The 16,621-nt window shown below is 35.5% G+C and overlaps 2 protein-coding genes across 2 annotated transcripts; both read left to right on the top strand.

Moving 5' to 3' along the window:
• Positions 1-2,488: 2,488 nt before the first annotated feature.
• Positions 2,489-3,454, top strand: LOC102908659 (olfactory receptor 4F3/4F16/4F29-like). Its single transcript, XM_006999000.4, has one exon. The coding sequence runs from the start codon at positions 2,492-2,494 to the stop codon at positions 3,452-3,454; it is 963 nt and encodes a 320-aa protein (XP_006999062.3). The 5' UTR covers positions 2,489-2,491.
• Positions 3,455-15,292: 11,838 nt separating this feature from the next.
• Positions 15,293-16,231, top strand: LOC102912949 (olfactory receptor 4F21-like). Its single transcript, XM_006994507.1, has one exon. The coding sequence runs from the start codon at positions 15,293-15,295 to the stop codon at positions 16,229-16,231; it is 939 nt and encodes a 312-aa protein (XP_006994569.1).
• Positions 16,232-16,621: the final 390 nt, after the last annotated feature.

The following is a 16,621-nucleotide window of genomic DNA, read 5'->3' as shown; positions in this document are numbered from 1 at the left end:
GGGTCCAAATTTGGTTAGGTTTCCTTGGGTTTAAGAAATGCTTTGATGCAAGGTCTGCATAGTGAAATTATAGACAGATTCAACAGATGGAGATAAGTTCATAATTCAAACATTTTATGCCTAATTTACAGTAAGCTTCCTCATTTTTTCTTCCCTGTTATATACCAGCTTTTCAAATTTCATAGTCTTTATATGTGCATTCTACATGATCTAGATCTAGATTTTCCTTTTGTTCTCATTTATTTTTTTATTATCAATTTTTTTGAAGCTTGAGAATAATTTTATTGGTGTTTAGAAGAAAAATACCCCAGGGAGGGCAAGTTTTTTAAATCTCAGCAACACTTTAGGGGAAGAAGGAGGAGAGAGAGAAGCAGAAGAAGGATAGAGACTGAGAAAGAAAGAAAGAAAGAAAGAAAGAAAATAGAGCTAGAGATGTGTGTGTGTGTGTGTGTGTGTGTTTGTGTGTGTGTGTGTGAGAGAGAGAGAGAGAGAGAAAGAGAGAGAGAGAGAGAGAGAGAGAGAGAGAGAGAGAGAGAGAGAGAGAGAGATAGAGATAGAGAGAGAGAATTAATGAAGCTAACATAGTGGGGAGGTGAACTTTAAAGAAAGAGTAAAGAAGACCTAAAAACCAGAGGAAGTATGCCTAGGATAAGCTTAGGGCAGAGTTAGAACTGTTTAAATCACAGATTACAATTTATTTTCTATCATTTTATAACTCTATCTAATCATTCATATTATATAATCAAGTATATTTATGTGGTTTTAAATAACATAAATAAAGAATTTTCCATTTTAACCAAACACTTATTTTCCCTCATTTTCTAGGTTTTCAGATTCTAAACTTTGGGATGCTAGTATGAAGACAGATATAAATTCAGCTGTATAGGGGTTGCTGTTTGAGAAATAAATCACTTAATTGAACTTTTATTGAGCACTAAACATACATTTAATATTCCATGAGAGCAAATGCACTAATTTTACATATAAAATTAAAATAAATAAATAAAATAAAAAGTGTTGTTTTTTTGGTTGATAAAATGATGTGAAGTAATATGTTACTGAATGGGGGATAGTACATTTTGAAACATGTTTTGGGAATGGTATTGTGATACACTCTGCTTATTCACATTCATTACTGTTTTTGAGTAATTTATCTTATGAGTTTGTCTCTATTATGAGCAAGAGAAATAGGAAGAAAGGCACTGATATTATAAACATTTATTAAACATCCACAAATGGAGCACCTATTTATTGCGGACATGACTGTGTCTATGGCCATCCCACCCTGTCCTGCCCAATTCTTGCCAAATACATGATTCTGACCTTTGTTTCATTCCTATAACTTAACTGAAGCAACCATTAAAACCATTTTGTTTAAACGGAAATAAAACACAAGGTTGAGGGTTTCAGTATCTTTTCTGATGGTAGACAGTACATAGCTGATTAATCATGGGTTTGGAATCCAAAGCCCTTATGTTGTCTACTCTGCTGATTCTTCTCTAAATAAAATGAAACTACAGTATAATATGATAAATATTTTTACAGAGTTATGAAAAAGTATACTTACATGATTTTTGTGTATATATGTATGTGTGTTTGTAATCCATGTGTCTATCAATGCTCAATGAACAGAGGTTGTTCATCATAATACTAATTTTTATGCATAATGGTACAATGAAAAGGGGAAAACATATTGACATGATAATGTTTTCTTCTGGCTATATACCCTTAAGGTGAGGATTTCTATATTATATGGTAATTCTATTTTAATCAATCATTTGTATCTTTTCTCTTGTCTTCTTTTTTCTACCTTACAACCCCTCCCCCACTTTTCTTTTTGTTTTGCACTGTTAAGAATAAACCCAGGGTCTTAAATACGTTAGACAAGCACACCAATACTGTGGGGCAAATCTAGTCTGTACTCTAGTTTTTGAAAACTTTCCATACTTTTTTCTTTAATGGATGTGTTAATTTACAGTGTCACCAACAATCTGTAAGAATATTCTCTTTATAAAGGTTCATTTAAAAATTATTTATGTGTCTTTGTGCCTAAGTTTATGTCCATATTTATGGAAATCTCATGGAAACCAAGACATGTCATTAGATTCCCTGAAACTAGAACTGTAGACCACTGTCAGTTACTTGATATGGATGCTAAGAACAAAACTGGGGTCTTTGGAAGAATAGCAAGTGCTCTTTAATGATGAGCCATGTCTCCAGGCCCTAATATCCTCTTTTAAAATGCATCAAATCTTTTTATTTTTCATGTTTTGATAAAAGCTTTTGTTACAGGTGTTAAGTCATATTTCAAACTAATTTATAATTTATGATTGTTAATTATGTATAGAACTTACAGCTCTCACATTACTCACTTCAAAGTTAGTTGCAATGTTATAGTGAAAACAGGCTTTCATAACTTGGGGATTCTCCTATTTATATAATTAATAGTTTCTCACATTTCCTCCTTCAGGTAGCACTGTCAACAAAGCCAATGGAAGGAGTGAATCAATCTGTTGTGCCAGAGTTTTTGTTCCTGGGACTCACCAACTCTTGGGACATCCAGTTATTCCTTTTTGTGTTCTCCTCCATCTTTTATGTAGCAAGCATGACAGGAAACTCCCTCATCGTGTTCACTGTGGCTTCTGACCCTCACTTACATTCTCCTATGTACTTTCTGTTGGCTAACCTCTCCTTCATTGACTTGGGTGTTTCTTCTGTTATTTCCCCCAAGATGATGTATGATCTGCTGAGAAAGCATAAAGTCATCTCCTTTAGAGGTTGTGTCACTCAAATCTTCTTCATTCACTTCATTGGTGGTGTGGAGATGGTGCTGCTCATAGCCATGGCCTTTGACAGATATGTAGCCATATGTAAGCCTCTTCATTATCTGACTATTATGAGCCCAAAGATGTGCATCTTGTTTTCAGTAGCTTCCTGGGTTGTTGGCTTTATGCATTCTTTGGTTCAACTGGCTTTTGTAGTAAACTTACCATTCTGTGGACCAAATGTGTTGGACAGCTTCTACTGTGACTTTCCCAGATTCATCAAACTTGCTTGCACAGATACATACAGACTGAAATTACTGGTCTCAGTCAATAGTGGATTTATGTCAGTGGGCTCCTTCTTCATACTGATCATTTCCTATATTGTCATCATAATCACTGTACAAAAACACTCTTCAAGTGGCTCCTCCAAGGCTCTGTCCACACTCTCGGCTCATGTGACTGTGGTCGTCTTATTCTTTGGTCCTGTGATGTTCATCTATACATGGCCTTCTTCTTCCACACACTTGGATAAGTTTCTGCCCATATTTGATGCAGTTGTTACTCCGTTTCTGAACCCTGTGATCTATACATTGAGGAACCAAGAAATGAAAATGGCAATGATGAGAGTATTTAACCAGATACTGGGTTATAGAAAAATAATTAAACACTTGCACTCTGATCATTCTTAACGGAGTACAGACATTCATTGTTAAACAATTTCTGAGAAAAATATTTCCTTACCTATGTTGACATTTATTTATATTCATATATATGATATTTTTGTCCTATACTTTGTAAGGAATGAAATATTCCATTTATTTATATAGCAAAAATATAATAAATCTAAATCCCTGCAGAATAACATTTCCCTGATGAAAGCTATTAGATATAGAAGAGTGAATGTTCCTTTAATGTCTTTAGGTAAAGGGACACTTTTTACTCTTTTTAAATTATGTGTATGTATATGCTAAATGCAAGTGCCCCAAATAATTGTAAGCAGAATTCAAGAAATACCAAAGATTTTTTTGTTAGTATCCATTTGGCTTCATTCATAGATACAAGGGTGGGTCAACATGCTAAAATCAATAAATGTGGTTAATCACATAAATAGCCTTAAAGTCAGAAATTGTAACATCATCTCTGTAAATACAGAGACAGCCTTTGACATAATTCATTATTTTATGGTAAAAATCATGAATATGCTAGTGTTAGAAAGAAGCAATCTCAAGATAAAAGCTGTACCCTATAAATCTATACCCAACATTATGCTAAATGGAGAAAAAATTTGAAGCACTCTATTTAAAATCAGAAGAAAAATTTCTCCTTCTCTCTGCTGTTATTCAATATAAGGATTTGATTTTTAGATAGAGCAAAAAGACAACAGAAAGTGCTAAAATGGTTTTGAAACTCTGAAACTGTTAGAGGAAAAGTGGATAGTTGTATTAGTTACTTTTTTTGTGGAAAAATACCATGACCAAAAACAACTAATGTAAGAGTTTATTTTGGCTTATGGTTCCAGAGGGGAAGTCCGTACAGCAAGGAGTGCATTGCAGAGGGTGTTGCAGGTGGGAGTTGGCTAATCGCATTGTCAGCCATACACAGAACGTAGAGAATGAACTGGAAGTGGCATGAGGCTAAAACTCTCAAAACCCACCTCTGAAAATGTACTCTTCAGCAAAAGTCCATATCCTACAAGTTCCATAACTCTCCAAACAGCACCACCAACTAACCAAGTGTTCAAATACCTGAGCCCTATGAGGGGCATTTCTCATTCAAACCACTATAGTAGTTAGTACATTATATGATATAGGCTAGGGAAATATTTTCTAAATAGGACTCTGGTTGCTTAGGAAATAAAGCCAACAATGGGTCTTTATGAAATTATAAAGCTTCTGTATGGTAGAGAAAATTGTCAATTGAGTGAAGAGGTAGTCTACTGCATGGGAGAAAATCTTTCCTACCTAAATATCTGACAGAACATTGCCATCTAGACTATATCAAGACCTAAAATCTCTATGAAGAAAACAACCTAATTAAAACGGGTTGTAGAGCTAAACAGAACATTCTCAAAAGGGAAGTTGCAAAAGTTAATAAATGTTTTGGAGGATATGGAGCCTGAACTGGCCTTCTTCTGTAACCAGGCAAGGCTCCCCAGTGGATGAGACTGGGACACTAACCCACCACAAAACCTTAGACCCACAACCTGTCTTGCCTGCGAGATGTCCTTGGGCAATGGTGGCTCAGAGCTTGTGGGAGTGCCCAACTATTTACTGGTTTAACCTGAGGCCTAAGCCACAAGAAGGAGCACATGCCCAACCCTGCCTAGCAGGCCAGGACCTGGAAGCTGGATGGCTCTGAAACCCGGGATAAAATCAAACATGACTAGGGAAAATTCAATGAAATGATTCCTGAAGATATTCTGCTATACTAATAGATTGTTGCCTAGCCCAGCCATCATTTAGAGAGGCTTCCTCTAGCAGATGATGGGAGCAGATGTGCAGACCCAAAGCCAGGTGGAGCTTGGAAAACCTGCAGAAGATTGGGAGGAAGGATTTGTAGGAGCCAGAGGACACCAGGAAAACAAGGACCACAGAATCAACAAAGCAAGGCTCACATGGGCTCACAGAGATGGAAGCAGTAACCGTGGAGCCTGGAGTTGTCTGCACCAGGTACTCTGCATACTTACTGTGGTTATTTAGCTTGGAGTTTTTGTGGGACACATAACAGTGGCAATGGGGGTATCTCAGACTCTTTTGCCTGCTTGCGGGACCCTTTTCCTCCTACTGGGTTGCCTCCAGCCTTGAAATGAGGGTTTGTGCCTAGTCTTATTGTTTCTTGTTATGGCATGTTCTGTTGACATCTCTGGGGGGTCTGCTCTTTCCTGAAGAGAAACAGAGAAGTGGATCTGGGGGGTAGAGAAATGGGGGGCATTGGGTGGAGGATGGGGGAGGGGAAGTTGCAGTTAGGATTTATTGCATGAGAAAAGAATAAAGAAAAAAGAAGAAAAAGTGTTTTAAAATTTCAACATCATTAGCCACTAGGGAAGTGCAAATTAGAACTATGATGGAGTTCCATCTCCCGCCAGTCAGAATCAAGAAAACAAATGACAACTGTTGGTGAGAATGTCAGAAAAGTAGAATCCTTATTCACTATTATTGGGGTTATAGACGCAGTCACTATGGAAATCAGTGTGGAGGCATCTAAAAATTACTGACTAGTGTTCATAGTGCTGGAAGGTACTATGCACAGGACTGGAGAAGAAAAGTAATCATCAGTTTCACCAAGTCACAAACCCTGTGAGTTAGAGTAGTGTCCTACCTGCTGTGAAATAGTCCTTCTGTACACTGTGAAGATGTGCTCCTTTCATTCTTAATAAAAAACTGATTGACTGATAGCTAGGCAGGATTTTTGGGGCAGAGAGAATGCTGGGAACAAGTAGGTCAGAGATGGAGGAGTTTTGAGCCAAATACAGAAGAAAAAGCATGAGAAGTTCATAGATGAGGTAAATGAGCCTTAGGGCAGCACATAGATTAATAGAAATGGTTTAATTTAAGTAATAAGAGCTAGTTAAAAACAAGTCTAAGTTATTGGCCTAGCATTTATAATTAATAATGTCTCTGGTTATTCCAGAGTATTTGCCGTGATACAGAGAAACTCTACCTACAAATGATGCCCAAGCATGCAGCACCTACAGCCACTTAAGACTTGAAAAATCTTAAAAAAAGGTTTTAAATACACAAAAATGAAGCCAAATGTGGCTTCCTAGTCTCATGTCCCTCATGCCTGTGGGCTTGAGTCGCCAGAATGAGACGTGCCAGCACATCATGAACTAAGCCTTATGGTGGGTTTAAGTTTTGCTCATGTAGACAGAAAAGATTACAGATAGGCAGTAAGACAGATCCAGTTGGAAAAAATCCTTTAAACAGGTCACAGTGTGTTTAAAATTGTACATAGACTTGGGAGAGAAAAAGAGAAATGGTATAGATAGTCATAGAAGAAAGAGTTTAAAAATAATAAAGTCTTTAAAGAAGGAATAAAGTAATATAAAAGACAAAAGCCTCGCAAAGATGGAAAATACATGGAGAGTCCGGATCCTGTATGTTATTGTGTTGTCTTTGAATTTTCTGACTGCTGAGGAAGGAATGACAGCTGCTAACACACATTGGATTATGAAAACACTGGTTCAAACCAACCCATACATTTAAAAAATGTCTTGATTTCAAATGAAAGTAAAAAATGTGTTACTCTGGGGAAAAGAGGTTAGTATGCTTTTATTTCCATAGGAAATGGGAGGCTATGGATTCATTCCGGGTTGATATGGATTAGGTTTGATTGTGGAAGACTCCCTGAAAATCCTGCCTACAGACATAAAGAAATAAACCTAAAAAAACTACAAAATTGCAATGCATATTTTACCTGCTCAAACATAAAACAAAAAATTGTCGTTGGCTACTTGCATACAACACTACTTGTATTAATAGAGAAATGTGTGCAACCTTTACAAGTTTATGTACTTTTAGACCAAGGGGACCAGAAGCTAATGAAAATGGATGGCTCAGGTGATCCAGCATCAAAATGCCTGTTTCCTCAGAGTTCTGCATCCAGAACAGGTTCAAGGCTACTGACTGAGATGGTCCAGACTCACAAACTACTCCAGCCAATACTTAACAATTATCCTGATTTTCTCAAGGAAATCTTTGGAGGAACCTCCAAAGATGCCAGTGCCCCCAGACAATAGGAAACAGTCTAGAGAAAACAATGCCCACATTCTCAAAAGATGGATTATGAGTATTTGTTATCATTTAAGGAGTTTGGTTACAAGTTGTTATTGGTGATAGTCAGAAAAAAGTTAAACAAGAGTTAAATTTAAAGATCTCATTCTACAGGAAAAATGGTGGATATGTTACAGGAATGGTAGGAAAAAGGGGTAGATTATTGAATCCACTTTAATCCTAAAAGCAACTATTAATGTCAAAAATTTTACATTGGTATGGATTTTTGTATACTGATACAAATTAAAGGTTATTTTTGTTATATAGGACATGTATTTCTATTTTTGTTTAAGGTATTGTGCCTAACAGCTTGTACCTATACAGCTTATTTAATTATGCAATGTAAAGTTTTAGCCCTTGAAAGCTATTTAGGATAATAAAGAAATATAGGTTAATAGTCACCCACAACTATCAAACTTATAGTCATGTTAGATATGTTTTCAAGGTCATACAGAAATATATTTCAATAGATAGATGGTCTTCAAACACTTCAAAGATATGTAGAATATGGCATTTAATATGCTTAATAACCTAAGGCTTTTCATGACAGTAAGGCGTGTTTTCTCCTGACAGCACCAATTTACTTCAAAAGAAGATGATGGGCATTGAAGAACCTCTGTATAGAGTTTTCTTTCTTTATGGCAAAAACTAGCCTTTTGAGCAAAAAAACTGCCTTTGCCTCAATTGCTGATAGTATATTGTTCAAACTGGGCCAGCAGGATGCAAAAGAAAACAACTGTCAAACTTTGCTAAGACAAAGTAAGACAGTCATTCAAAATTCCCTGCCTCTCAAAAATGTCTCTCAGATATATTAGGCCTGTAGGCTAAAATTGGATTAGTAGAAGTACTTTGGGTGACTGTCTAGGCAGCCAGATGTTCTTGTCATTAGGTAACACTACACCCTTATGGGGTCTTTGATGGAGCTAAAGACTAAATAATTAGACTTAAAATTTTCCTTAGTTATGATAAAAGATAAATTAGGTATAAAACTTTAGACTCACAAAGATAAGATAGACAATAGAGCATTTTCTCTAATTTTGCCAAATATAAATGAACTGGATATTGTAAATATAATTTTTACTTGATTATTTATAGTTTAACTATGTTATATGTAGTTTTTACTATGTTATAGCCCAAACCTTTCTTTTTAATTAGACAAAAGGGGGAAATTCTATAGAATAATCCTTCTGCACACTGTGAACAACTGATGTGTTGCTATCATTGTTAACAAAAGCTGATTTGTTGATACCTAGGCAGGATTTTCAGGGCAGAGAGAATGTTGAGAAGAAGGTGGGTGGAGTTGAAAGAGTCACAAGCCAGATGAGGAAGAAGCAACATGGGAAGTTCATAGATGAGGCAAACGAGCCTTGGGGCAGCACACAGATTAATAAAAATGGGTTAAATTATAAGAGCTAGTTAAAAACAGGTCTAAGCTTTCAGCTGAGCATATATCATTAATAATGAGTCTCTGTGTGGTTATTTGGGAGCATCTGCCAGGACACAGAGAAACTCCATCTATACCTACCTGCAAGATATACCCACTTTTGCAACAGTGACACAAATTCCATGGAAATAACAAACCATTATTTGATTGAATTTAAAACCTATTCAATGATATGGAACCCACATCTGACACTGCTAATTATGTCAAGGACCTGAGACTACATAGGATATAGACACAATAGAAAAATGTACTACAATTATTCTGCTAATAAAATGACTCTAAACAACATATTACTATACCCATAGATTATTGTATGGCTCAACCCTCATCAATGATTCTTCTTTTTGCAGCAGAGCATAATTAACACAGAGACCCATAACTGGACAACATGAACAGTGTGAGAGACTTTGGATCATCTATCCCTAAGTGCGATGACTGTATTTCACCTCTCCCCTCAAGGTTCAGAGATCCATGTGGAAGAGGAGACAGACAGATTATAATAGCCAAAGATGATAGATAATTTTAAGGAAACAGCGTATTCCAGACACAGAATTGCTGTTGAGCAAATGAACTATCAGAGACTATAATAGCATGTACAATATTTGCACAAGTTTAAACCAGAAAATACCCCATCAGCAAGAAGGGGAAATGGGCATAAGTTTCCACAGCCAAGAAGCTATTGCAATTGATAGATGCTGGACAGGGAAAATCATTTTCCTTCACTGACCCCAGAGAAGGCTGTATGCTCAAGATATAGTTGTCCAACACAAAACAGACTCCATGTTTTTGTTGTTGTTTGTTTTTAGTGTTTATTAAAGCTTTTTTTTTTTTTTGCTTTGGTTGGTTTTTTAAAGAGAGGGTAAGAATATGAATTTGGGTTTGTAGGGATGGGGAGTGGGAGGAGTTGGAGTTAGGCGAAAGAGGGTGACCAAAATACATTGTATGAAAAGTTTAAAAAGTAAATTAAGAATGAAAAAAAACTAAAATAGAACTACCATTTTACCAGTTATACCGCTCATGGCCACATACCTAAAGGACTCTGTCTTTCTTACCTTTTCATTTATATGAGATGAAACATCATGACTGAAGCAACTTCTAGAAGGAAGAGTTTATTTGGATTTATAATTATAGAGAAATAAGCATCCATGATGGCAGAGCAGAAGCATGGTGACTGGAACTAGAGCTTACATCTCTTACTGTAAGCACAAAACAGAGCACTGGGAATGGTGCAGAGCTTTGAACTGTCAGTGTCCATCACAGTAACATACTTCTATGGGGTAGGGCACACCCCCAAAAACCTACCCAAACAGTTCCACTAACTGGGGACCAAATATTCAAACATTTGAGCATATGCAGATATTCTTATTCAAATGACCACAGACTATATTCTACTGAAAATAGATTTATATATACACTTTTTTGCTGTTCTATTCATAATAACTAGAAAATGAAATAATTTACAGATTATCTGATGAATAAATAATGAGAATGTGGTACATATACACAAATAAATTTTATTCAGCATCAAAACAATGAAGTTATGAGGTTAAAAATTTTTCATAGTTAGTGTTTATTTTTGGAGATGGAGTCAACTCTTAGGAGTCAGTTCTCTTCTTCCACACATTAGTTTCAGGGGTTGAACTCAGGTCCTCAGGCTTGATGTTAAGTGCTTTTATCCATTGAGCCAACTCATTGGCCTAGCATATTTCTAATCCATTGATTATTTGTAGTTAATTTTGAGAAATTATTTATCTTAAAGTAAGGAATAATTGCAATGAGTAATTATCAATTATTGTATCCAAGTAGCTTAATGAGAACAAAACAATTCCACTTTTATTTCCCTCTTTCTTTGTAGTATCTGAGTTTCAGAGTTCTTTACCACATTGACCGAAACAAATAATCCTCTAGAGAAAAATTCTGTAATCATGAGCTCCTTCGAAGCTGCCATGCTTTTGCAGTGTCTCTTGGTCAGTGGCCTTCAAGGTGTATATAATTAACTTCATATATTCCTAATGGAAGATTCCACATGCTACTTTATGTGAGAGGACACAGGGAAACCCGACTCAGACAAGATGCTGTTGTTATCATTCAGGTAAAATAGATAGATGGAAATAAATTTAACAGAACATAAGTTGATTATTCACAGATGTTAGCTTGTGATTGGAATTGCTGTGGACATGAGTTGCATCCTACAATGCTTGAGGAAGTCTAGAGCAAAGTAGAGCACAGTAAGGAAAAGGAATTGAACAACATAGGAGAATAATTGTAACAATAATCAATGTATAAAGAGGCATTGAATTTGGAAAGAGATCAAGGAGGGGTGTATGGGGTGATTTGGAGGGGGAAGGAAAGGGAGAAATGATGTAATTATATCATAATCTTAAAAATCAAATTAAAGCTGTTTATTAAAATATTGGATAAAGCTAAACATCTGATTGCCTCCTATAATGAGCTAGGACCACATTATACATAGGGAAATATAAATATTACTGGAAAATGCCAAAAACTTTGTGATGTTTTGTGTGAAATTTATGCATTAATCAACTATTTCAGCTCACAAATGAGGATCTAATCTCTTATTAATGACAAAAATAGTTTGATAACACATACAAATAAAATGACAAGAGTTGTCCTTTCTATTGTCTTTTTAAAAGAGATGAGTATAAACTTACCATTTTCTGTGAAATAGAAGAAAATGTATTAGGTACTTTTTGAGTTTCCAAGATGAAAGTGTCTCATGTATTCCTGAGTAGAAAATAATTTTTAACATGGAGAATACAAGACCCAATGCTGAAAGCTGACTATCCTATGTAATGTCATTTTTCAGCAAGATGAGGGCAATTTCAGAACCTAATAATACCTGAAGGTACCAGGAGTTAGATTTATTTTTCTTGCTTTATTCTAAAGAATGTAAACAGTGCTGATATTAATTTTGTTTCTAAACTATAAAAATGGGGAAGGGTTAAAATTTTTGTCAAGTAGGGGCGGTAGAATGTGAGAAAGAGAATCAATAATACAAAGGTATTGCAAAAAGCTATTTAGACAAGTGCGATCATTGTAATGTTTGACTTTATTCTCATTTATTCATTCTCAATTCTTCAGTTTTAACAATCTTATTTTTCTTTAGTTTGCTGTGTTGTTTCAGAATTCTGCCTAGACTATCTCATTAAACTACATAGCCACATGTAAATTTTTTAATCAATAAAGAACATCTTTTAGCAAATATTTGTTTGTCCCTATTTTAAAGTTTTTCTGCTTCAAAGGTTTGGGATGAGTAGACAGGAAAACAGATGTAGGATTAAACCTTACAGGTTGGTATCTAATTGAGGAGGGTTTAATGAATATATTTTTAATGAGTAGTAGATACAGATCAACTGTTCTTTGAGAGCAAATGAACTAAGTTTACATTTGAAATTTCATTTATTGGTCAGACAATAACTATGGGTATTAAAATATATTATTAAAAAAGAGAGTTAATATATTGTGGACCTGTATTTTTGGTGCCTTCTGCTAACTGGCATTCACTTTTTAAATTACTTTGTCTCAAGTGTTTGACTCTGTTATGGACAAGCAAAAGAAACTAAAATGATAACATTTATTGAAGACTCACATTTGGATACTTATTAAGTATATGGTTATGGTATTTATTTTAGTCTGATAGTTAAATATAAATCAATATTTTAGCTTTTTAGTAAATATAAGTAATATCAACTCTCAGATTTTTAAGTATTTTGCCTAATATTAAACTATCAGTAGTTAAAGCATGGCATTAATCTTGGCTTTTGAATCAAAAGCCAAATCCTGTCTATTATCCGATGCTAATTCTTTAAATAAAATAAAACCCTACAGTATAATGTGACAACCCATTTTCCAATGAGATGAACATATAGTTACTATTAAAGGATATCATCTTGCAGAGGATTCAGGTCATTTGGAATATCCTCAGGGCAGTGTTTCATATCATTCCCAGTACTTCAAAGGCTGATACTCTGCAAGAATGTTGAGTTTGGATGCTTAATTTTGTCATGATGTCAACTGCTAGAAAAATTTCTTGACACAATTTGTGTACCTGATATGATACAAATGGGTTACACAGAATGCAAATATATATCAGTCTACTGCTATTTGGGGAGTTAGTTTCATGTCCAGTTAACTCAATTAAAGGACAGTACATTAATGTTAATGCTATAAAAGCAAGACTTCATGATAAGGAGAAACATTCCATAAACCTTGAGGTTAAATATTTTCCAGAGATGAGAAGTTATAAGTAAAGGACTGTATGTCAGAATCAGGTCTGTAGTGTTTGCCATGGATATCAACATGGATAGTTAAAAAAAAACAAACAGTGAGTAGTTTCTTATTTTGTAATTGAACTGATAGTATATTAATCTTTAAATGAAAGTGTAATGAACTTGGCAATGAATTGTTCTCTTTAGTGTTGGTTAATCTTCCACCTTATGAAGAACATCTCTGAATTCACTCTTCTTTGAATAATTACAATTTCAAATTACATGAGCATAAAAGGGAACCTTTCCTCCGCCAGTTTTATGAAAGCAAATCAACAAATAGATGCTGTACATATTGATAGTGTATAGTTTGATGTTTTATATATGTGAATATATTAAAATATAAAAATGTAAAAACATAAAATATATGTGAATGTTGTAAGTTGATTAAGTCAAGCTAACTAGCATATTTGCCACCCATACTGATTTGGAATATGAATGGTGAAGTTCTATCCCTACTAATTTTCATGTAGGCACTATTGTTTTTAACAGTTGCCACACTGTGCCATGAATCTCCAGAAACTACCCATCTTGTCTAATTGTGTATTTTCCCTTTTGACAAATATGTTTTTCACCTTTCTACACCATCTCATTTGCTCATGATCCATTGTTAGACTTTCTGCTTCTATGAGCGTAGAGTCGTCAGAGTCCACTCTGACCAAGGTATTTCAGAATTTGACTTTCCGTGTCTCTTTAATTTCAGTTATCACAGTGACTTCTTGTTCATATTAAAAGGAAAAAGGGATTCCTCTTCTTTGAAGTGGGGCAAAGAATAGTCTATGTGTGTCAGTGTGTGCTTTATCCACTCATCTATCATTTAGCACATCTTATTTACCTATATCAGGCTTTGTTTGTGAATGCTACTTCTGGATATATATTCTTCAAATTAGAAGTGCTATATCATATGATATTTCTATATTTAAATAAAAAATAATTTTATAATTATTTTTCTGTGTATGTGTGATTGTGGTATATATGAGTATGGTCTTTGTACACTCTATGTGTGTGTATGTACATGTGCATATGTGTGTGCATGTTGTGTGTGTGTAGGTGTACATGCACACACATAGTAACACAGACCTATCTGTGTTAGAGGCCAGATGACAATGTCCTGGGTCCTGCTCTCTCATTCTCCACTTGATTCATTTGAAACAGGGTCTCATTCTGAGCTTGGATCTAGTCTGGCATTCCCCAAGCTCAAGTGATCCTTCTTTTTCCATCTTTCACAACACTGTGGGTACAGACACACACAGCCATAATTAGCTTCTTGTTTGGATGCTGGGATCTGAGCACAGGTCCTCACGATTGCACAGCAAATGTTCTGACTAATCAAGCCATCTCCCTAGCCTGATATTTCCAGTTTTTAATCTTTTCCTTTTTTTCTTCTACCTTTTATTTCTCGACCTACAACCTCTTTATCACTTGTGGTGTTGAGGATCAAACACAGGACCTTACTCATTGTAGTTTTAATTCATTGGGCTACAAAGTCAGTCTGTATTTTAAATTTTTGAAGTACCTTCAAGATTTTTTGTCTTCCTGAATAAATATACTAATTTATATTCACATCAAGATTTTAAAATCAACCCAAACTTGTCTCTTAAAAAACTTTCGCCGGGCGTTGGTGGCTCACGCCTTTAATCCCAGCACTCGGGAGGCAGAGGCAGGTGGATCTCTGTGAGTTCGAGGCCAGCCTGGGCTACCAAGTGAGCTCCAGGAAAGGCGCAAAGCTACACAGAGAAACCCTGTTTCGAAAAACCAAAAAAAAAAAAAAAAAAAAAACTTTCAAGCTTTTAAAACACAATTACCTCATTTCTTCTTCCTCTTCTCCCCCAACACTTCCCATGCACCTTCTCTTGTTATCTTTGGAAACTGTAAGTGATATTTTACTGTAGTTTGAAGTTATGATCCTCTGATGATAAGTGATGCTCAGCACATATTTATATATATGCAGGACTTTACATTAATACAGTTTTAATTTATAGTTTCTCTTGTTTCCTCTCTCAGGTAGCACTGTCAAAAAAGCCAATGGAAGGAGTGAATCAGTCTGTGGTGTCAGAGTTTGTGTTCCTGGGACTCACCAACTCCTGGAGTATTCAACTATTGCTCTTTGTGTTCTCCTCTACTTTTTATGTGGCAAGCATGATGGGAAACTGCCTCATTGTGTTTACTGTGGCATCTGACCCTCACTTACACTCTCCAATGTACTTTCTGTTGGCTAACCTCTCCTTCATTGACTTGGGTGTTTCTTCTGTTACTTCTCCCAAGATGATTTATGACTTATTCAGAAAACACAAAGTCATCTCCTTTAGAGGTTGTGTCACTCAGATCTTCTTCATCCATGTCATTGGTGGTGTGGAGATGGTGCTGCTCATAGCCATGGCTTTTGACAGATATGTGGCCATATGTAAGCCTCTCCATTATCTGACCATTATGAGCCCAAGGATGTGCATCTTGTTTTTAGTGGCTGCCTGGGTGGTTGGCCTTATACACTCTCTGGTTCAATTGGCTTTTGTAGTTGACTTACCTTTCTGTGGACCAAATGTGTTGGACAGCTTCTACTGTGACCTTCCTCGTTTTATCAAACTTGCCTGCATAGACACTTACCAACTGGAATTCATGGTCACAGCCAATAGTGGATTCATCTCTGTGGGCTCCTTCATCATACTGATCATTTCCTATATTGTCATCATAATCACTGTACAAAAACACTCTTCAAGTGGTTCCTCCAAAGCTCTGTCCACACTTTCAGCTCATATCTCTGTGGTGGTCTTATTCTTTGGTCCTTTGATATTCTTCTATACCTGGCCTTCTCCTTCTACACACCTGGATAAATTTCTGGCTATATTTGATGCAGTTGTTACTCCTTTTCTGAATCCTGTGATCTACACATTCAGAAATCAAGAAATGAAGGTTGCAATGAAGAGAGTATGCAGACAGCTAGTTAGTGATAGGAAAGCTTCTTAACTAGATGTACCTTCAATGAATGTAGAAGCTTGCTGCTCACCAACCCCAAAAATCTTTGCATATATGTATATATGTTTCACACACATATATGTATATAAATTATGTATATATCTATATCCCTCTCTCTGTATTTATATATTCACCTGCTTATTCAGGATTAACAATCTCTCCTGAAAACAGAGAATTACATATATTTATAAAGCAAAGATTATAATAATCTTGAACTTACATTCCTAAGGAATAATCTTTATTTGAAATAACTGATGCTTAATGCCTTTAGAACAAGAAAACTTTCTCTCTTTCTTCTTTTATATTTTTTTATATTTTGAGAATTTCTTACATGAATATTGTATTCAGATAATTTCATCCCTGGCCTCTTTCATTCCTTCT

This window comes from Peromyscus maniculatus, chromosome 4, assembly GCF_049852395.1.
Source record: "Peromyscus maniculatus bairdii isolate BWxNUB_F1_BW_parent chromosome 4, HU_Pman_BW_mat_3.1, whole genome shotgun sequence".
Classification (NCBI taxonomy): Eukaryota; Metazoa; Chordata; class Mammalia; order Rodentia; family Cricetidae; genus Peromyscus; species Peromyscus maniculatus.
Note: the sequence above shows the minus strand (reverse complement) of the source record. Positions and strands in the feature narration are given on the sequence as shown.